The sequence below is a fragment of the Falco punctatus genome (genome assembly GCF_963210335.1).
Source record: "Falco punctatus genome assembly, chromosome: 4".
NCBI classification, from domain to species: domain Eukaryota; kingdom Metazoa; phylum Chordata; class Aves; order Falconiformes; family Falconidae; genus Falco; species Falco punctatus.
Window position 1 is genome coordinate 56,860,645 of NC_137583.1, and position 23,020 is coordinate 56,883,664.

Here is a 23,020-nt window from a genome sequence, read left to right on the forward strand (position 1 = left end):
TGTCACTATTATTTTGAGACCAACTTTTTAAGAACTACCTACTTTCTAATATAATAAGAAGCAAAAATATTTACTGCTCTTTCAGAAAAATTATTCCTTTAGTTTCTTTTCCTTCTATGTTTGACAGTACTGCACGTACAGGTTATTTCATTCTTTTGTTCAGAAACACTAAATGGAGATTTAAGGAGACATACTGCAAAGGCTGCAGCACTCTCCATTATTACTGTTCAGTAAACACAGTTACACTGTGCTGCATCTCTCCTGATCACAGGGTTTACACAGGGTTTTTGCATTAGTATGAGGAAAGCCCACACAGAGAAGAGCAAAGGAAGCTGCCAGCTATGCCTCTTCCCAGATTCTGTAAAACATGATAAAAACAAGGTAAAATTTTAGGCTTGGTATGATCCAATCTGCCCACAGCACGAATCGCTTGGATACGTAAGTACCAGTGTTTTGAAAATGCTTTCAAGGAGTAGTCTTGGGCTAGAGATCTGAAAGCAATTTTTCACTCCAGTAACTACATTATAGCAGTATAAAGAAAATGTTTTCCAGATCAGATCTCAGTTACACAAAATAAAAACAACAAATTAAACAAAATGTTTAGCAGTCCTTATCGTTGAAGAAACATTTTACAGCATCTCAGATTCTACATCACAAGAACTGACAGGTCCATTTGGTGAATGTGAGCAACACTTCAACTGAATTATGCCGTCCTAGTGGAGCACAGTAAGGGAACTGATGCTTCTAGAAAGCACACATCCAGTCCTGTTTTCTGTTTCAGAAACAGCTGCCACAGCTCTATAGACCAACACTGGAGGATCAAAATTAAAAGCCTCCTAATAAAATAAGAGCCTTCTGCTTAATACTCTCCATTACCAATCCACAAGTTCTTTACTACGTTTATTATGTTATGCCCCAATGCTCTTAAAGCACTTCTTGCTCATTATCTTTGTTAGCCACTCACAGTCCTTGCAGTTCTTCCTCCCAGTTTCAGATTGCGTCTTACTTTCCAGCACTCTTGGCTTCTCTCACCCATTCCAAACTCATCCATAATATTCTTGCTATCCATGCTCAAGTCTCCACCTACACACAGCTTCAAAGATGTTACTGAGAGAAGACACCATCAAACACACATAACTGTTATGTTAAAACATTTCCAATACCTGAGGTTTTGGGTTGGGTGGGATTTTTTTTGTGGTGCAGAGAGCAAGATGTATGTGCAGCTCCTCACCTTGGCTTGATCATATCATGTCTACATTGCTAGAAGACCCGCACACACTACTTGAGTAAAGGAATGTTACAAAGTCAAGGTTCAGTGTGATACAAAACACAAGGTAAAGGGATGGCCATCAAAGTCACACTGCTTTCAAACTCCTTGAATAGAACCAATGAAAATACTCAGGTGAAAATACTAAATGTGAGCAGGTAAGACAAAAAGGAATTCTAAATCTATAGGTCAGTGGATGAAATTTGATTTTAGTTACTAGGGAGAACAATCTCTTCCTGAAATAGTGTCAGACAAGATCAGCAGAGGCCCTTCAGCTCTTGCTTCTCCAAACTGCAGGATATTTTTAAAGAAATCTTCGATTTTGGGGTTTGTTCTTCTTCTGTCAGTCACCTCCCATATTTATTATATTTTCAGGTGTAATATAGAGCTTTTTACTCCACTCATAAATACGACTGTCAAGCTATATTAGTCACCCGAGCATTTTAAGGAGCTTTTGCTCATAATCATGTTACTTTATTAATTTAGAGGAGTTCAAATGAAGAGCCATAAATAATAATTTTAAAAATGCAAAAAAGCAAATGCTGTCTTACTCTAGTAAATAAGGTACTTTTCACGTATGATTTATATTTTCATAGGACTACAGAATCAGCATCATATTTCTACCCTAATCCTCACAGAATTAGTCGCTTCATAATATCTTAAAATGTAATGGATAAAATATTTCCTTGCTATATATTGTTCTTCAACAGAAACTAGCAGCGAAAAAAGCTCACAGAGTTTATATGTAGTAAATTAACTTTCACTTCTTTCTAGAATGGAATTTGCATAACTTACATTTCCATCTAGAAGACCTTGAAACTGTGGCTTTCGGCTCAACTGGGCGCTGTTCCTCCATCATTCAAAGACATGACTGGGGAAAGACTGACAACATTTTCCCACTACCACCAGTAATGAAATATTCAAATGAAGGCCAAATTTAATTTGCCCTTTATTCCTTTTAATAACTTCCATACATGAATTTAGTCAAACATCTCTTGGCAAATACTGTTTACATTTTAAGAGAACTGAGAAAAAGAGAGGAATTATATTGTTTCAGGGTTAATGAGTCTCTGGTAGATCTAAGAGCGTTCTTACTATTCCATTTTCTTGTGCATGTAAATACATGACTGCTTTGATGGAAAAAAAGATGACAAAACAACAAAGCTTGACACTTACAAAATTATCTAGCAGTGAATGCTACTGTTCATAGAAGTCAATCAGTTACTTTTGTCTTTCCTCAGACTTATAATTCTACAAAGTTTTATTTTTCATCCACAGAAGGAATAGTATGCCTTTCCTGATAAAATGCCTTAACATTTAAGATACAAGAGTAAGAAGAAAAGAAATCTCTACTGTATAACGAATTGGTAATGATAATTTTCTGCACATCATGGGAAGAAACTGTGACAGCCATTTTTCAACGACAAAGGTGATTCTAATCCAATTAAACATCAATTAACCATGTACTCCATAATCCTTTTTTTTATTATTATTATTTTATTTCCAATACTAAAAGCACAAGTGGAGAAAATTAAGATGAAAGAAAATTACTTTGTGATTAGCAAGTTTACTGGATACCTCACCAACATTTCAAATGAATACTGCTATTTAAGCAGCTAGGTAAGGAAAAGACAAACCACTTTTCATGAAGAGAATATGAACTGAAAAAGACGACTATGGCACAAAAACAGACTCTCCAACTCTTATTGGAGGCCTAATGACATCCCAGTAACTGTCAGTTTCTTACACTGTAAATATTTAATACATTTATTTTCTCACCCAAACAAAAAACACTTTAAGTGGTCCACTCCTGCAAATCAGCCACTCAGACTGAAATACATATATATTAAAAAAACTAGAACAAGACACACAGAATATGTGGCTGAACTAAAAATAACCTCACAAGACATTTGCTGTACACCACATCTTTTAGAGAGGTATAACACCAGAAGCATCCAGGCTTGTATTCAAATGCATTACTTATATATTAACACAAAGGGACAAATCAAGGGTTCCACAAAACTGTTGAAAGGGTGTTGAAATGCCTCTCAACACAGGGAACTTAAAATGGACCAATAAAATCAACAGCAACTTAATTTAAAAGATCTGACACTTGTGTACGAGTGATGGACAGCAGGCAAGTTCACTAAACCAAGTATTTCACCAAAATGAACAGAAGAAGATTGCTGATAATCCACATGTGGCTCTCCATTATAATCTTATTTTGGGGGAGAAAATGTTTTTTGTTTGCTTGGTTTTTTTACATTTGAGTGTCACTGATCATAGTAGTGTAAGAACTATTAGTAAATATAGTAACTATACAAACAAATATAAAAATACAAAGTATATGTTCAAGTATGTGTGCACACACATACACCTAAACAACGTAAAAGCGACAGGCTTTTGGCTGAGAATAAATTTCCGTGGTCAAATTAAACTCTGACCCACAGCATACACGTATTTATCACTCTAGATAAGGTATTGTATTCTGCCTGGAGAAGACTGTGAAGGTCACAAGGAAGTTACGACTCTAAGCACCAACTGGCATTCACTTCAAAGAGGGAAGACTGAGCATGTTACTGTTTTGTTGGTTGTGTTGATTCACAACGTCAGATGCAAACCACAAAGATAATAATGACTATGATATAGATCATAGTCACTTTATTGCCATGATGGTCTGGGAAGGGCAAGATTTGTGGGATATGAAATATTTTAATAATGACCAAGGCCTTTTACATTTATACTGCTGTAGCTTTTATAAATTCCCATAATGAATAAGAACCTTTCACTGCAGCAGTGCACAAACATTACAAGTTGGTGAACACTCCTTATAAAGAATTTATGGGATTCAGTACCCTAAGTGGACCAGGACTAAAAATTTTAATGACTAAGAGCCCCAGAGATAAAGCTATTGTCAACAGATACATTGTAGATGCTGTAAGAAATTCACTTGGCTTTGTGTGCTGAAATGTATTTCCCTCATGAATAAGTATATCTGCTGATGTGAAATCCTGTTATCCTTGTTACACTACATGTCTTGTAACAGATGTTGTCTTAATAGATGGGTAGAATCTGCTTTTAAAAATACCACCTCACCACCATTGTGGAAGAAACAATGAGCAGCCAAGTTCTGACAGCGCTTGTTCCTTGTTTGTAAAATTTCAAAGACACAAATACTATTGTGAGCAATTAAAAAAATGGTACTTCTCAAAATCACTCCAAGGATTCTATGAGATCTGACATGAATTGCATCAAAAAAGTGAGAGAAGCAGCAGTCAACCACCAAGAAAAAAACTTCTGCCTTAGTATCTTGATAGTGCAGATATATCCCCTAAAATAAGTTTAAATTAAGAACATATTGATATTTGAATTTTTTATCAGGTGCTCCAGGCCCTACAATAAAAGCAATGGAAAGCATTAAAAAGTTTGTTTTATCCTTTTACAGTTGAATCAACTTACTAGCTATTCATTTGCTTATGTATTATGTATGAAATATATACAATTTATAAACAAAAATTACACATTTGTTATAAAATACAAAAATTAGACAGATATAAAAATCTAGTAAGTGACTGCAAACAAAATCTAGTGTGTTTTTAATAAATGGTACTATTCACAAAATCAGTAGCTGAAATATTTTCTAACTATAAAGGTTTTTTGTTCCACCACTTTATACTTGCTGTCATAATGCAGTGTTAGTGCACAAACATGACAAAGCCAGTGGAAAAAGATCTTATTCTGTACAAGACTTAAAGACAAAAAAAGTTTAAAATCCGTTCAGTAATTTTGTAAGAAAGATGGTGATCCAAATAATTTTTGGCAAAATTCCCATCTTCTGAGTGTGGGGGCGAATATATTCTGGCCAGGCAGCAAGTCTGGGAGACCAGATACAGCGCAGCCCCTCAAGAGCAGCTACTTTAAAGCCACCTGCTGAAAATTGGCTTCATCTTGCCTTAATTCACAGTAACATATCGGAAAGCTACAGCATATGGCCAAATGTTCCTCACCACACAGCCGTATCTGACACACCTTTGCATCCCCATTCCCTTCCCAAAACAGACAACCTCACTACTGCAGCCTTCAGACGGGCATAGGTAAGCTTAAGAAACACCAACAGCTTGCCACTGGACATTTCAAATGCCTGACTTACATTTAAATAATTAAACTTCTTCCCTTTTTTTATGCATGGAATTTATTTTGAGGCCTAAACCATCTATCTGATTAAACCCTTACAAACATAAAATTATATGCAGAAGCACCTTAACCTGACTATTTTGGATAGTTCTCCATACCAGTAAAACAGGTGCATCCAAGATAATAACAGTTCTGATTTCCATAAACTTCAGTCAGCTCTCCTGCCATGTAAGGAATCAAGGTCCTCCATGCCCGAGAGGTATTTTTTTAAAAAGCTTCTTCTCCTAGCCTCATAGCTTTGAGAGAAATTTCTCCACCCCCCCCACCCCCCCAAAAGCTTCATGTAGCAGCACCCTAAATGCTCAGCCATTGGGAAGCAAAATAAATCACTAGTGGTTTTAACTTTCCATTAGCGGCTGACAGATAAAACAGCCATTTATAATTCCAATACATGAACAAAATCCAGGCCCTAGCCAAACAGGTGAAATAGTATGAGTGCAAGAAAATACCTAGCTTCTACTCAAGGTTTAGATATGCTTATACTAAAACCAAAGCTGTTCTCTACAGACTTAGAATGTACAGGCTGAGACACAGACCATTGCAGCAGTAAGTGAAGTAAAAAAAAAACCCAAAACAAAAACAAAGATCATGTAACACAATGGAAGTGGAAAAGACAACATCATAAACCAGCACAAAACCACCTGTAAAAACAAACTTTTGAGCTAAGTAATGTTTGGAAAAGGAATGTAGCAGTAAAAAAGGAAACAATGTACTCTTTGATGCATGTTGCTGTCAGGGAAATGATACTTCATAAATAAAAAGGACTACATCAAAGAAGAATGTAGTTATGATAAAATCCCCCTCCTTAGGAGAGCAACCTGCAAAAACTTGTTTATGGCACAGGCAATGAAGTCAATAAAGGGATATTGAATTTTGGATTCTTTGTATTTTAGAGTGTCAGAGGGTTTTTTTGGTAGGGCAAAGGAATTCTTAATACAGTACTGCTTGAGAGCTTACCTTAACCATGAAACCCACTAAAGGCTACAAAGAAATGCACATTTCCTCTGCGTGATAAAATGCAAAAGACAGGTTCAAAACCTGAACCAACCTCTGTTTGGAAGGATACTAGTGCTATTACAGGGTTAATCAGTATTTCTTTTGCTCACAGTGGATAGATACAGCCAAAACTTGCGCTTACCACTAGAGGTAGGCAAGCCATGCACATTGATAAAGCATTAAATCTTTTCCACAGTGAAACCTGTAAAAATGTGCTGGTACTATCACAAAGAAGAACAAAAATTTGAGGACCATAATAAAATCACTGCATGACTTTTACTGGTAAAGACTCTTGACTTCGTACGTGCATTTCAATAATTCCAGTCTCCGCCAAGGCCACAAATGCGTACTCATAGCTACATATGAGCCCACACCACGAGGCGTGATGGTCTCTCAAGTGAGCTGCGAAGGTTTACACCCACCAGACGGTCCAGGCCACGGCGTTCCCGTGAGGAACCCTGACCGGAGCTGGACGGGGCAGGCGGGCGGGGTGGCTCAGCGCTGCCTCCTCCGGGCTGGGGAGCCCGGCCCCGCTCGGCAGAGAGCAGCCCCTCTTCCCCCCGGGCGGCGGAGCCAAGGGCAGCCACTCGCCCCGCCACGGGTGTTAGCGGCGGTGGGCAGCGCCACCGGGGGTGCGCGGGGTGTCTCCCCGTCACCTCAGTGCTGTTGGGAAAGGGAAGGCGGCGACCGTGTTGCCATAGAAACCCCCAACACCTGCCCCCACCCCAGCCGAGAGCAGCCGTTGCCACAGCGCCCCGGGGCCGGGAGGCAGCGTCCCTGAGAAGAGCCCACCCTGGCCCGGCGCCCTCCCGGCGCGCCCCGCCACCCCCGCCCGCTGACCCCACCCCCGCCACCGCCCCTCTCCCAGGCCGCGCTCCGCCTCGCCGCCGCCGCCACCCGTCCTCCTCCTTCCAGGCCGCGCCAGGATCCGGCCCTGCCGGAGCCCCGCCGCGCCCCCCCGCAGCCCCCCACCGGGCCCTACTTCGCCCTCACCTGCACTTTCCGCCGCCCCGCCGTGTTCTGCCGATGATGGGCCGCCATCTTGCATGTTGACACTCTGATGTCATTTCCGAGGAGGGCAAGCCGGCCCGGAAGTCCCTCCCCCTTCCCGCTGCGAGCCCGCGCAGCGAGGCGGGGCGGGGCCCGTCACAGCCCGGGGCGTTGCCATGACAACGGCCGGAGGGGGCGGGGCGAGCGCTTCCGCCTTGCGCCTGCTGTCCGCCATGTTGTCGGCAGGGCGGGTTGTCAGTGGGCTTCCCCCACTGAAGGGCTGTGGCTGTCTCCTTGTCTGCATTGCAGCTCACGGGTGTCCTTGCAGAACCCCAAGGGCTGTGTTGTCCCGCGGGAGGCCCCAGACCCGCGGGGTGAGGCCGCTCTGGAGGGCTCCGCGAAGGGCTGAGGCGTTCCCGTAAGGCTGGTGCTGCGCGCCAGCGCTGAGACGCCCCAGCTCGAAGGCTGTGAGGTGCTGGAGGCAGTGCTTCTGAGGGGCTGGGGGCTTTATATACGCCCTTTAGGGTGTCCAAGTTCACCACCGTTATTTTATGAGCCTGTGGTGGGGGACGTGCTGGAAAGCAACCCTGCCTTGCCCCGGTCTGAGGACCCACTGAGCAGGTGGCAACGGCTCTGCTGCCTTCCCCAGGGAACGTCGTATTATTCTGTCTAATGAAAAAGGATTCCTGAAAATGATCGTACGATGGCCTAAAATGTAATACTGTTTCCCAGAGATGCTTCCCTCTGCAACTCCGAAATATCTCTTTGGCACTTTTAACAGCGAACGCAAAAAGTGTTTGGCTGCAACAGTGACCGTGTTGTGGCCGAGGACCTGTGTGAAGTGGTGAACAGTGCTGTCATCTTGGCACACCTACACTGGTTACTTCATTAGGGTAGAAAGTGCTAATGGTTAGTTAGTGGGGGAAAAATACTGAGAGAGAAAAAAAGAAGTGTAAATGGATAAGAAAAAAAGACATTTATGTATTCACATTCTTGTTCCAATGCTGGTTGCAACCATGAGACATAACGGCCAGTTGGGCTAATTTAAACTTTGCTGATTTTGATCCAGATCATGTTTTCTAGCACTGCTGAATGCACAAGGTCCTCATCAGAATTGCAAGTCAAGGGTATGATTCTGAAATGAGATACGCCTTCACCAAAGCCCTTCCTTAACTGCTCTGTTTCTACTATTTTATCTTGCTACAGCAGTGGGAAGCTATGATTTAAGGCATCTCCTAAGACAAATGTAAAATGTGTTTCTTCTTAAATAAATGTCATCTATTTTTAAAAAGAAAATTAAGGCCTTTTTGTTCATGGTTTAGTTGTGTACTGCCTTCAGGCTAATGGTAATTGTCAAAGTCCTTCAGATACTGTCATGCATAACGTTTATTGGTTCCTGGACTGGAGAAGAATGATGCAGCATGAAGTTTTCTCCATACGTAAATACTGAGCAAAGTGCCTTACTACATTTCAGTGTGCATTAGTCCAATAAGAGGTTGACAACTTCTTTTCATAACACCATAATTTTCATGCATACTTTAAAGTCTTTTCTTGTTTTCTCTTAAATATATTGTAATTACTGTATTACTTCAATGTTATTCTTTGATAAAATGACATAATTTCATTCGTAAACCCTAATCATCATTTCATTATCCATAATCACCAATGGATTAATCATTTAGTAAAATTAATATTGTGTCTTCCAGGGAAGTCATCATCTTTTGTACATTACATTTGATTTAAAATTGAATTTGTTTATGGACAGAGAACCTTTGATTTGTACATTATTATGCAATTTTAAAATTGCTTTTCCTCTTTTTTTTCTGTGCATCAAAGCCCTTTTTGTGGATAGTTGCTTTTATTCATATAATACTGGGTCTCTTCAACCTTTCATATCAACAATTCATTACTTTAAGGAGCAAAAAAGCACAGTGATCCTTTTGTATCACAGAATCATTGTGGTTGGAAGGGATCTCTGGAGATCGCCTAGTCCAACAAAGACGGTATTTACTGAAGGTTGCTAAAAGTATGGGTATTATAATAGCGATGATTTTCTGGTTTCTGTGTGTATGTTTATCAAGCGTAAACTACAGCCAATATTATTCAAAAAATATTGTAGGTAAGATCTTCTTTGTCATGCATAAACCTTTCAGCCTTTCATCACGTGTCATTTTAGGGAAATGGTAAGATGATCCAGTTTATAATGTTAGCTGTTTGATTTTGGTTTTGGAAGAGAAGGAACATGATGTCTGTATGAGCCTAGAGGCTATTTTTCGATTGCCATGAAAATCTGATCATCTTTGGCTAAATTGTGAATTTCTGAGAATACTAGCATGAGCGAACAGCTGTTGAGCCAACAAGGAAGTGGTGGAGAACCGATCAGGTCTCAGGAGTGAAGCCAGGATGTTGAGAGGAGAGAAGTAAGGATGGAAGTGCCCAGAATGTAAGCGTTGGGTGAATAATTATTGTAATAAGAGCATAAAGATATTTCCTGTATAATAGTAGGTTCAAGAACACTATAGAATTTCCCAGCTTCCTGTCTGCTCCTCCATTCCATGTTTGTGAGGTTTGATAGTCACACCATTCAAAGAAAATGTTAAAAGGATTTAGAAATACACTCTAAGAATGATTTAGAGTCTGAGAAGTGTGAATTCCGATGTAAATTTCAGATGGATTTTGTCTACAGTAGATGAAAGAAAGCATGATAGCAGTTTTCAAATAACTAAGAAGAAATGTGGAACAAATTCACTTTCATGCCTGTGATGAGTGAAACAAGAAGTAACAGGCTGAGATTGCAGTTCAAGAAATTCAGATGAAACAGAAGAAAAACCTTTTTTTAGCAGTGAGAATAGTGAAGCACTAGGATTCACTGCATATGAAGGTTTTGGATTGAATGTAGTAGCAATATTTTGCATGCTCTTAGCATCTTACCTTTGAGAAATATAAAGTGCTTCAAAAGTACTAATACTGTTTTTCAGAATACTAAGAAGAAACAGATGGAATAACTTGAACTTCAGGCACTGAGCTAATTTTCAGACTTACTCAGTGTACATTAGGTCATTAGGCCGAAAGCTACTTTGTGTAACAATGCGTTTAATGTGTACTTACCATAAAAGCTATTTCCTGTTATTCTGTAAAGCCAATTAGCTATTTACCCAAGACCAAATTTCATGTCCGTGTAATTTCTTATTGTGCAGCATAAAAAAGGCAAATGGCAATCATATGAATTATTATCTTGATAAATACATCATGTACTTTACACTGTTAGATTCTTTTTTAAGGGAGATTGGGGTACACCTTTAGTTTATCTTGGAGATACTTATTAGCCAGAGTTCCTCATTTTTTCTGTGACAGTCTTATGCCTTTAGATGTTTTGTATAATAAAATAGTTTCTCTCTGTGTTGGTTTTGGTTTTATTGTATATGTAATATTTAGTTATTCTGCATTCCAAGTGTAACACAGAAGATGTATTTCCCCACTATTTTTCTTTTTGCTGGCTGTCCCATGTTACCGTTGTTCTGGGGGTATGATATTTTAGAAGATATTCCTGGAATCTCATCTAGGTCTTGAAATTAAGGAGAATCCTGAAGCTTCTGGCCAGCAGCTAAATTAATTCAGCCCATGAAGGATGCATTTGGGTTTGCATCATAATAAATGTGTATGCATTATTTAGAGGTAGCTCTTGATGTGATATGTCAGAGGTTATAATGTTTCCCAAATTGTGGGCATGCCACTCCTTGTATGCCACTTTAGGTTACAAGTAGGAGGGAGAATCACAAATTCTCTGAAGTTGCAGCTGTAGTAAACAGAAATCTCTGCAAATAATTTTCCTTGCAAGTGTATCTGATGCAAATGCTTGAATTACCAAGGAGTATGAAATTTTATTGCTGAGCAATGAACAGCCTCCATTACATAAACTTGTAAGAAATATCATTTATGAGCTGTAAGCATCAGGGTTAATAATTGGTTTACTTCTCCAATTGCATGTTACCAAGAAATACTGTTCTATGAAAATCTGCTACCAGTTCTCAAACCGTGTATGTATGTATATAGAGCTTGGTGGGAATTAGAAAGGAAAGGTCTGATGTAACCAAACGCTAATGATTTTGAGTATTTGAGAAGGCCACAAGTGTTAACAAATTGTTTCAGTAATTAATTGTCCATCCTGTTAAATTTGTGTGCCACTTTTTAGTCCACATTTGATTTGTTTCAGCTTCAGCTTTTGTTTGTTGAAGGGCCATCCACTAATAAAGCTCTCATTCATCTGTAAGTCCTTATGATGTGATCAAGTCAGGTCTCCTTATCTGAATGACTGACTACAATGGAAACCATTGCTGAATTTGCTGTTTTATCCTGTACCACATTTTTCAAAGATATTTGCCTGAAAGACATAAGCAAGACGGTTTTGATTAGCTTGGCTTCCTTTTGAACTCACAAACTTATTTCCCCAAAAGACTCAAGAGTTATACACAGAACAGAAAGTATACTTTGGTTTTTGTTGTATTTGGCACCAGTGCCTCGACAAATGCCAGGGCTCATCGAGGGACTGTACTTGTGCACTTATATCTGAGGGTTCCATGCTGCTGTCCCGTGGCTGTCCCACAGAAGGCTGGCTGAAGGGCCTTTGCACCAAAGGCAGAACAGTTTTCCCAGGCACTGATCAGTGATGAATCTGTTTCAAGCCGAGGCAAAGGAACCATGTGGTTTGTGCTCTGATCATTTGTATGTAGCACTGTTGCTCCAGGGCGATGTGCACATCTGAGGGCTTAAGAGAAAATCAGATTCTTAATGTAGAAGAACTGGGATTTTGTATTGAGAAATTTGGTCTGTAATGCTATCACTTATGCAGGCTTACCAATTTTCAGAAAGTTGCATTAATGAGGAGAAACTGTTTATTTTTAACTCAGAAGTTACTTGGAAAACTTCTTTCACATTACGTGCTAGGGAGGCAAAAATAACAGCTGATTTCTGTTAATACCAGCTTTGTGCCGTGCTTATGATTTGTGTTTATTTTTATTATGCCGAAAAGAGATATCCTCTATTCCTATGGTGTTGCTATCTTTAAGGAAACTAAAAATATATCATACCTGTGCTCCATCTGACATGTTTTCCATTTCCTGCTTTCCAGAGATGGAGATGTTGCCTTCAGGTGACTATTTTGATGTCTGTGTTCATACCTATTTGCTGTTATGTGCACAATTGAATTTTCTGTGTTTTGTGGGGTTTTCTGTGTGAATTGGTGGTTTACGTTTGCTGGTTCTAACGGAGGATCATCGGCATCACTATTTGTTTCAGAATCCCTTCTAGTCAGTGTCAGCTATTGGGCAGTGAACCACAACCAGAAGATGCAGTAAGCTCCGTAATTAAGTGTCGTGATTTGTCTGTGTGAGAGTTTTAACCTAAGTTCAAACAGTCAAAAGGTACTTTATATCAAATTCAATAGAATTCTTCATCAGTGGATGACATGATCTAGTTATGTATTGTATGATTTTGTTTTGCAGGATCTGTTTCTTGAAAAGATGAAATATTGTTCTCAGGCTTGAGTAATTTCCTTTCCAATTATGATGGTTGAAGTTACTCGATGTTTTTAGTCTGAAAGTAATGTGATGTTGATATTTCCATTGAGTTTTTGATAAATGTGTGTTTTCTCTCTGTAAAACACCTTTAAACTCAAACTTTCTGTGCATAATACATAGAGTGTGTGAATAATACATAGAGAGGCTAGACAAATTTCAGAATTAGATTTACAGATACGTAGTTGCTGATAGTGACTTATTTGTTTGAAATTTAAGTTCCATTCCCTCTTGTATCCATCTAGTATCTTATGTCCATCTTGTAATTTTAGCCAATTATAAGCATAGTATCTTAAAGATACAGATTATTTTAAAAGGGGATGTAGTGAGAAGGATTAGGTTTCCAGTGATCTGAATTTCAGACTTCTCACATATAGTAGGGATTCTCTGGTCAGTGAGCTATTGAGGGAAGGTCCCAATCACGTAGCGAAATCATGCTGATTTTGTTAGAAACTTAGATAGTCTCATTCCTATAAATGGGAGAAATAGGAAGAGAAACCTTTTATGAACCCTTCTCCCTCTAAGATGGGAGCACAAATTGTGTCTGTTACCCCACTGGATATAGGAGACAGAGATTTCTAAGATTATACCACAGAATATTTCTCGGTAGATAGAAGCTAGCAGATGAGGCAGCTGGATAGAATTTGAGGATCATGCAATGTGCATGAACTGTCAAATACCTTGGTGTCTCTAATGACCATATTTATCTGATCAGTAATTTAAAGCAGCATCTAGTGTTTAGAGTTACGAAACAGTCACAAGATATGTTCAATTATGCAAAAATCTGGTTTTTCAGCTCCTGACATCTGCACACTCTTAGTCATTAGACTAATGGTGATGTACTTATGCTACCAAGAAAAATATTTTTCCTGTGCTCTGGCAATAAAAAGGAAAAAGAAGAGTGCTGTAGTTTGCAGTTAATGGAAGAGACAGATCCAGGTCAAGAAAATGGTGACTAAATTAACAGAGTTGGTCGTTTCTATAATGAACATTATCTTTTTGTTGTTAAATTTCAGCGCCTTTTTTTTTTTTTGCCTTTTTTTTTCCTTTTTCTTCATTATACTGAGGAATAACAAATGGAACTGGGAAGAAAACAGTGTTCTTAGTATGAAGATAGTTTTCTGCCCCCCTACCCCTTGCTTTAAGAAACAACCTTCCTAGTAGAAGAAAGTAAATTTTACGTAGTAACACAAGAAAAGTGACTTATGTAAATGTTTTGCTCTTAATTGCAAGTCCTAAGGTTTTCTTTTAACAGCTATGGATAAAAATGTTTTCCATGCCTTCCTCTTTTCTGATTGTAGATACTACAATGTGCAAAAAGGGCAGGAGGAGTGCAACTCTTCACTTCTTTGAGTGAACTCTTCACTTCTTTCTCCTCCATTTTTCACAGGGACAGATTGATGAAGAAGAGACAGCAGAAAAAATAAGTCCAGGTAAGGATCTTTTTTTGTATTTAGTGATACTACCTGGTACAGCATTATAAATGTGGCTACTTTTGACCACAGCAGATATAATGCCATTACAGAATGGTGCTTTACTGGTCTTTAAAATTCTGCTCTCTTAATTGAACTTATCTTGAGAACATACTATTGCTTTCTGGAAAATTAACTTACACTGGAACTTAAAATGGCTTATTGCTGCTTGCATTACAGAACACTTAGCAATTTATTTTTTTAAAAACCATCTTTAGTTGTTTCCTTTGTTGATGATACCTATCAAGCAAAGTGTTTGATCACAATTGTTTTTCTGTTTGCATGCATTAGGGCTGCCTGGCTTTTAAGGACAGCATAGTTCTTTCAGTAGAATTCTTCCAGCAAAACCCATAGTAACTCTCTTATCGTCAGGAAAGATGGTAGAAAGGGTTTAGAATCTACCCTATAAAGAGTAAAAAAATTTTTAGACAGTAATAGGTTCTGGTAACTGTAAGAGAAATAACTGTACATAGCAATAGGGCTTACCATTAATGTGTATGTGTTACTGTCCAATACCTGTTGCTAGCAAGCTTTATACGTAATTTTTATTTAAATAAATACAACCGATTTCAGATGTGAGGATAAATGTTGTGGTTTTATTTTTCTCAAACAGGTTTGTGTGTTTTAATGGAAGTTATAGCATAATGTGATATTGAATGTATTTTGGACTCTGATCTTTTATATAAGATTATATTTGGTTTTGAGATTTTCTCTTTATAAGGTGTAATGAACATACATCATAGCCTGGGAATAATAAAAAATAGAAATTAAGGAATGAAAACCAGTAATATATAACTCTAATTTCTAACCAAAAGCTTTTAATGAAGGGAAGATGTTGTGCCAATATTTAATATATGACAGAAAGTTCATCTGTTTTAAATCTCAAAAATGAAATGTGAAACAATTTTTTTGTGAAAGCTTTTGCTTTCATATGTTTTTACATATATGTTTCTGATTAAGGAAAAGAAACCCTCTTTGCTTTTAATAAATGTAACTATAATTGCAGCAGAAATAAAATAATTGATTAATATTTAGGTGATTATTCTTCAAAAGTATCACCCATGTACTTTTTCCTTTTTTACAGTGTTTCAAATGAGATCAGAAAATTTAATTTCTTGCTGGCAGAAGAGCAACAATGCTCCTCCCTCCAGCCCTCCCCCAGACATCCCAATACAAAAGAAAACTTTCTGCATGGGAGGTAGCTGGGATGTTCTTTTGAGCAGAATGGTGAAAGTGACAAAATGAAGACTTTCTGTCTCTGAAAATACAAACTTAAGAAATCACTGTGAAGGTTTTTTATTTTGAAGGGGATGTTGTAAGTATTTTGGTTTTCCTAAATATTTGTATACTATGAGAAATCTCAATTGCAAATTTTCTTAATTTAAATCTATCTATGTTTGTTCAAAATATTTAGGGATATATGTATACAAGTGCATGCATGTATATATAGATATAAAAAAACATGTGCACATGTTTTTAAGTCTTAGATATGGTACTATTTTAGGTACAGGCAGCATGTACATAAGAAAATGTGTATTTAATGTAGAACTACTATATTGCTGTAAACATGTAGTTCTTCCTATAGTTTACATGTGGCAGTATAACATTTTAATAAACATTAATACATTTCTCATATAAATTACTGACTACTTTCTGTCTTGTTTTGTTATATTGGCTTATGCACAGTAGTCCTCAAATTGGCTTTAGTACTATCTAATCAGAGTTATACTATGTCTTGACATAAGTGGAACTTCTTTACCTGCACAAATCTAAATGCTTTTCACACAAAAATGCTGGTGAGTGGGTTTTTTCAGGGTGTTTAAGTAAGGCACTGTCTAGCCTGTTACATACATTTCTGATTTTGTAGGTAATCAGTGAATAAATTTCATTATATTATATTGTTATTGTGAATAACTTTGTATATTACATCTGTTAAATAAACCAAAACAAAATAAAACACCGCCATCACACACACTGGTAGGTACTTGTCAAAAAAAGGTTTTTTTGAGTCAGGGGGGCAAGTGGGAAGCAGAGAGTGGGGGACAAAGTGCTAGATTGAAGAAATGTCCATGTACTTTAGAAACAGCAGTAGTCCAATACAATATCCATGCTTGATTTTACCTAAGTACTAAAATCTGTTAAATCTGTTACTAATTATTGGTAGTTAAAGAGAAGAAAATGGTTATCAGAGAGTGGAAGTATTTTCTCTTTATTGAAACTGAGCAGGCGATAGCAGTAGCCTTTTGCAAGGTATTGTACAACATAGGAAAAAGAGAATTCCTAGCCTATTTCATAAGGTAATTGCTGTGAGCTGCTTTCTCAGTTTTTCTTTTTCCAGATGAACAGTGGTTCATCTTGTAGAAAAATACCTGAGCTACATGTAAATAGTGTTTTGATTTCTTTTTTAATTACTTTTTTTTGTGGGATGTAAGTTATTATTTTTAATAATGGGCATTCATTACAGTAACATGTCTAGTGCATCCATGGTGATGATGAACTTGTAGATGCTTATAATATTTGAAATTTTCAGATCACTGTTTCCTGTTGTATATGGTGAACTGACTGAATGTAAAGTTTGAAATCTGAAATAGCTCATGCAGACTATTGGTTTTCCTGACATCCAGTTCTGCTCTTGTGGGTCATATAGGAAGGTGACTCCAGAGTATTAGAGGTCTCTGTTTAACAGCAAGGAAATGGTAAAGGCAGCGATGGAATGATTCAGTGCAAGATTGATAGCTATATTTAGGTGTCTAAATTCAGTGCTTTGTCTGTGATCTAGGTGTTTAAACTCCCATTACAGTCAGTGGAGGTTTAGTTAATGTTGTTACTGGAGTTTTAGATGATTTTAAAACAGCTGTCTGCTTTTGGTCATTTGAATATCTCTACGGCCTTGATTGACTATACATACCACTAGATATCTGTTGACTGTAATGGGAGTTATGATGTCTTGTTCACATGCAGGACCTCAATGAAGATGTCTTTATCTACAGGCTGTGTCCATCCATAATATCTTTGTGTTTCTGTATGTCTGGCCTATGTGCTAATATATATTTGTATATTTTTAAGGTACTAATAAGGCTACTGATTTTGTTGATATAGCTGAAAAGGCCATCTTGTTCCATGAACCACAAGTGAATGTGCTAAGTGTAGTTAAGTATTCCATTACGAACTACTTGGAAATACCTGGTTCTGGCTGTTTTGTTATTATCATTGTCTGAACTTTGTATAAGATTTGTTAAAATTTGATTTTGCAAATGCCCACTTAAAATGAGTTTTGGCAAATACATAGATTGGTCAAAACAAGCTATTTGGAAATACTGTGGATCGGTACTGAAAAAGCAACAGGACTCTGACTAGAGCATAGATTTTAACAATTCCAGTCCTGTGGTGGCGAATCTCATGGTATGTATTGCTACGTGTTTTATTCTTTTTATTTATTTATGTATTAATTTTAAGATACTTCTTGACCTATGTTAAGCAGATAGTTATTTGATTTTCAGCTTTCAAACAAAATCCTACCACAGGGACTTGTTTTTATTCTTTATTCCCATGTGAAAGAATCTACTAAACACATACTAAAGCCAAACTAAACAGATAGTTTATCCTTTAATTTTTCAGATCCAGGTGCTCACAGGAAATATTCAGTGGGTGGGTATTGACAAGGGAACAGATAGAAATAATTTGAGACTCAGAACTGGTTATAATACTTTCTAGAACTAGATTGATGCACAGATAAGGACATTTTTCTACATACGTTCCTACTAGTTTTCCTATCTTGTAGTTGGGAAACTTTTCCTTCAAAAAATGCCTCTTGCTGACTTTGATAGTCTTTTCCTGAGCGTATTAATTTAAATTCCTCTCTTAAGCACCATTGAATATTTTACGGTCAGTAGTTTGATTGCTGTTACTTTGCTGCAAATAAAAAGAACTCTACATGCTTTTAGGGAGCTGAAAGGAGTTCTAAAATTCAGATAAATGGAACCAAATTAAAGAGTTGCATATGGGCCTTGAATTTGTATTTGGTTTTCATTCTAAAACTCTAAATCTGTTAGTTATCATCTCTAGTGATTAGTCGTTACCACAGTGAGCATTTTGTAATTTGTGTCAGTGAAACATTGTGTTAATAGACTCATTTTTTGGCAGTACTTTGCTGTTCTAGGAAAATTGTCCTAAAGGACAGCTTCCATCTTAAGAAATTTTTTTAGATAATTGTACTATTAGTAGTGCCCATGTGTCCATTTCATGTAATGACTTGTCATCTTATTCTAATACTTTGCAGATCATTTGTTCAGTGCGTTTCATCAGTATATCTGGAATTCCTTGGGTTTTGACAGAAAAAAATTCTGTGTCATTTTCACAGTACGCCAAGTCAGCCTTAAGCCAGTTAGACTAACCTAAACCCATGGCTAGCTATATATACTGAATGCAGTTCATCGCAAGACGAGAAAAATAAGAAATTTCAACTTTCATTTTTTAAAAAAGATGAATTTGAGGACATATTTTTTATCCCTGATCCTATAGAGAGTGGTCCTTTAGTAACTGAAGGTCCCACCAGTAGTTTTGTATGTTACTGATGGACTGTTCTCTACTATAGGACCAGAGATACCAAAACTTGTCATAGGGTTTGCAATGCTTAATTTAATTTAAATGGAAATTTCTTACATATCCTGTGCTGGAAATTAACAGATCTGGACTCTGCCTTTGTATTTACCTTCAGCAGTGTGATTTAGGTAGTATATTGTTCCAATTTTCCCACACTAACTTGTATACACACCCAAGTTTGTTCTCCCAGGTTCTAGGAAAAAGCCCATTCAGTAGTACTTTAGCTTACGTCTGAGATTTGTTCTGTAGCTGCCCTCCCAGAATCATTTTCTAGGGAGACCTTTCTATCCAATCCAAAGACTGAAATTATTTCTAAGGGTAATACTTTACCTCAGTGTCTTGACTTAAAAATCCAGCTACTTCAGCAGCATATGATGAGGAGGCTGAGTTTAGCTGAGTTTCAGGAATTTGGAGTAGTCACTCTGTTTTCAAAATTTTATAGTCATCTGTATCACAAGGATTTCAGTCTGATTTTTTCACATCTTCTTAGCTTCCTTTTTCTAACTTCAGTCACCATCTGTAAATACATGGCGGTTGATGAAAGGCCAAAAAGTCTGTTGTTCCATGTGAGCACAAGTACATTGTGGTACCACTCTTCTGAAGAAATCCTCTCATGTTGTCCATGAATGTTTGTCCAATTATGACTTTTAGTCACTGCTGCTGAAGGGAATTTGTAGGGTTTTTTTGCTCTTCATCACTACTTTTGACAGATCAGCCTTCAAAATTCAGCTTCCAAATCCTTGACACTAAAACGTTTGTATTTACTAAAATCATTTTCTTTGGTTCATTTATTAGTCAATGTCGTTACCTAAAAGCTCAGTCTCTTTGTTGTCCTTAAAAGTGTTTTGAAGATAAAATGAATCTTCTTAGAATTATTAAAATGTGGGGGGAAAAAAGAGCATGTTGATTTTCATTTTATCTTTTGAGCTTTCAATTGGAAATGAGTCTGTGTGCTTTTACAAAGTAACGGTTTTTTGATTATATACTTCCAATTTGTTATCATGGTAAATTTTGATCTCTGAGTTGTGCTCCCTGATCAGATCTGAACTGGCTTGTAAAGTCCCAGAAGAAGAAAAAAAACCCTAAATCCCCTAAACTGAAACAATATCATTGCCCCCTCATTCTGGCTCCAGGCAGTTGCATGTTCTTTTAAAATAAATATATCTATGCATGTAAAGAAGAGAGCTGTAATTAGATGAGAATATTGATTCTCTAGCATGGTCCACATGTGAGCTCACAAAACTGAGGTAGCACAGCTGGACCTCAGGCAATCAAAAATGCAGAGTATTTTAAAGATTCGTTGGTGACCAGAAGTGTTTATTAGATGGGAACAACTGGTTTTGACATGAGTCACAAAGGACAAGTCATCCTGTAATGGGTCAAAATATTCTTCATCTTTTGTGGATGAGAACTGCAGTCATGTAAACTACTGTTAACTACAAGTAACGTAGTGAATTCGGGCCAGAAGTCATCAGTAACTGAATACTCATGGGGATTTGCCTTAAGTCTTCAGTGCTTCTTGCCACCCTTCTTCTTTGTCAGTGATTTCAGCTCGAGGAGAATAGTTGAAAATAAATTCTTGAAGGTAATCTGCTACTACCCAGAACTGCAGTATTTGTGAATATGTGAGAAGGTGATTTTGCTTCATCACATTTACCTTTTTCCAGGATAGTATGGGAGGCAGAATTGATCCATACCTGTCAGCATGAATAAACAAGTCAATGACTTGGATCAAAATCCGAGTAGTTAATAGTAATTAAATGCTTCCTGCGATGTGTGGAAAAGAGTAGTTAGTAAACAACAAGGTCTCCAGAAATCACAAACACTGGTGCAGAGCCACAAAGTGTTAAGGCACCTGCAAAATTCTAGGTGAGACTCATCTTCCTATTGGCATGCAGGTGTGAGGAGGGCAATCCCAGGTTTACTTGATTATTTGGTTTGGAGTAGTCCTTTATGGCATCTTTAGATTGTTTAAATTCTGCATAACAGTCAGTGGGTATGGAGCTTTGTGAGGGTTGATGGGTGGTCAAATCGTCGCCTAATAAATTTGTTCTGAGGAAATGCTTTTCTAAGCACATAGAACAGGAGGGTGGCTCGCAAGCAGAATTAATAGCAGCTATCCCAGTTCCGTCACTGATGTTACTGTAATTTTTTGAGAACTGTGTAATAAATGGTTCTTAAATAACAAGGTGTGAAAGGATGCAGGACTCATTGCCAGCAAAGTTTGTGAAATAGTGTCAAGCAACATGCTACGCTTTGTAGTGTGATGCGTCATATATATGTAGCCTTATGATAAGTTGTGTCGAAGTAAGTTAATTTCAACAGTTGTCTTATAAAAACTTTAGGAAATCTGGAGTTACATTTGAAATTCAGATGCTTCCCAGACACTGCATCTTGGTTTTGGCTTAGGTTTATAAAATTTCATAATACAGTTTGTTATTTAATGTTAATGCAAATATTCTTTCATCAAACCACATATAGTAAAGCCTTAGTTGTGGCCACATTCTCAGTTTGCTACTCAATAAAATTAGAAAAAAGCTTCATGAGTCCTCAGTTGGACTAGATTATCATTGTTGGTCCCTTTCAACTGAAATAGTCCTGTTCTGTTCTCTTCTGTTCTATTTTCATACAGGGTTTCACAGAAGGAGAAAATCTATCTAATGGATATTAGGTTTAAGTTGTGTATTATTTCTGTTATTTTCTAATTGTCATTAGCTTTCTCTTTTAAGTTACTTCTAGCACTGGAAACAAACATACAGAAGGAAAAATGGATCCCATGGTTTGGCCATCAGAAACTAACAGCTTTCGACGCTTCACCCCTGAGTCATTGGCAGCAATCAAGGAAAGAATTGCTAAGAAGAAAAAGGAGCAAGCAAAAGATAACCAGGAGAATAAGGACCAAGGAGCTGAAGATAAACTTACTCCTCAGCTTGATCTGAAAACCTACAAAAAACTGCCATCTCTGTATGGGGATCTTCCTGTGGAGCTCATTGGGGAACCCCTGGAAGATTTTGATCCATACTACAGTGATCACAAGGTTAAAACTTTCAAAAGCATTTTTATTTTAATTTTGTCTGCTGACCTCTTAAGAGATAGTAAAACCTCTATTCAGGAGATGCTGGTTGATTGTTCTGTAGATCTTTGAACATTACTAGTATTTTGGGGGGCAGGAGTGCTAAGATGTGCTCCATATTATGTAATGAAAAGGTATTTCAAATTCCAGTTACCAATCAGAATTAATTATGAAAACATGGTACACCTCATAGATACACTTTGATAGGAAATATATTCTGGGATAACTGATGCTATGTTTCTCTGATGTCAGTGGGGCAGAACTCACTGTTGTATGGACAGGGCCTGTCAAACTGTACATCATGCTGGAATTGCTGACTCACTACAGATGCTTTTGCCAAATTACAAATATTATACAATTTAGGAGAGACATATGTGAGATATTTCCAGTAGTCTGTGTAGCAAAAACATATATTTTCATTATAGTAAATTAATTTTCTGTTATTTTGTGTGTCATCGGCTTTGTTTATTGTACCATATTTATATTGCACATATCAATGCTATTGCAAACTGTTTTGTGTTGTTGCCTATAGGAGTGTGTAAAGTAGATGCTCTAGGAATCCCTTGTAAATTAAATATCTATTGTATTATCTATAAATATCTATTGACCTGAGGAGCAGAAGGTTCCACCCAGTCCTATGTTGCTGTCTTTTATGTATACAAGCAAGTCACTGGTATATAATAATTTAATCAGGGAACATGCAGAAAGCTTTGTTCTTCCAGAATTTTTTTTTTCTCAAAGTAATCAAAGTGATATTCTTTATGAAGAGAAACTTAAGGTTGAATCAGTTGAAGAAATTTACATAAAAGTTGGTGAGCTGTGGTTTTGGCATAAGAGATTTCATTTTCACTTC

General features: G+C 37.5%; 2 protein-coding genes across 2 annotated transcripts in view; one reads left to right on the forward strand and one right to left on the reverse strand.

The window, feature by feature from the left end:
• Positions 1 to 7,587, reverse strand: part of WDR48 (WD repeat domain 48) — a 28,745-nt gene extending 21,158 nt beyond the window's left edge. Inside the window, exon 1 of the mRNA XM_080386923.1 lies at positions 7,451 to 7,587. Within this exon, the coding sequence (XP_080243049.1) occupies positions 7,451 to 7,498 (48 nt within the window). The 5' untranslated portion in view covers positions 7,499 to 7,587. The remainder of the gene's footprint in view (positions 1 to 7,450) is intronic.
• Positions 7,517 to 23,020, forward strand: part of LOC308063768 (sodium channel protein type 5 subunit alpha-like) — a 67,068-nt gene continuing 51,564 nt past the window's right edge. Inside the window, exon 1 of the mRNA XM_080387152.1 lies at positions 7,517 to 22,131. Within this exon, the coding sequence (XP_080243278.1) occupies positions 21,862 to 22,131 (270 nt within the window). The 5' untranslated portion in view covers positions 7,517 to 21,861. The remainder of the gene's footprint in view (positions 22,132 to 23,020) is intronic.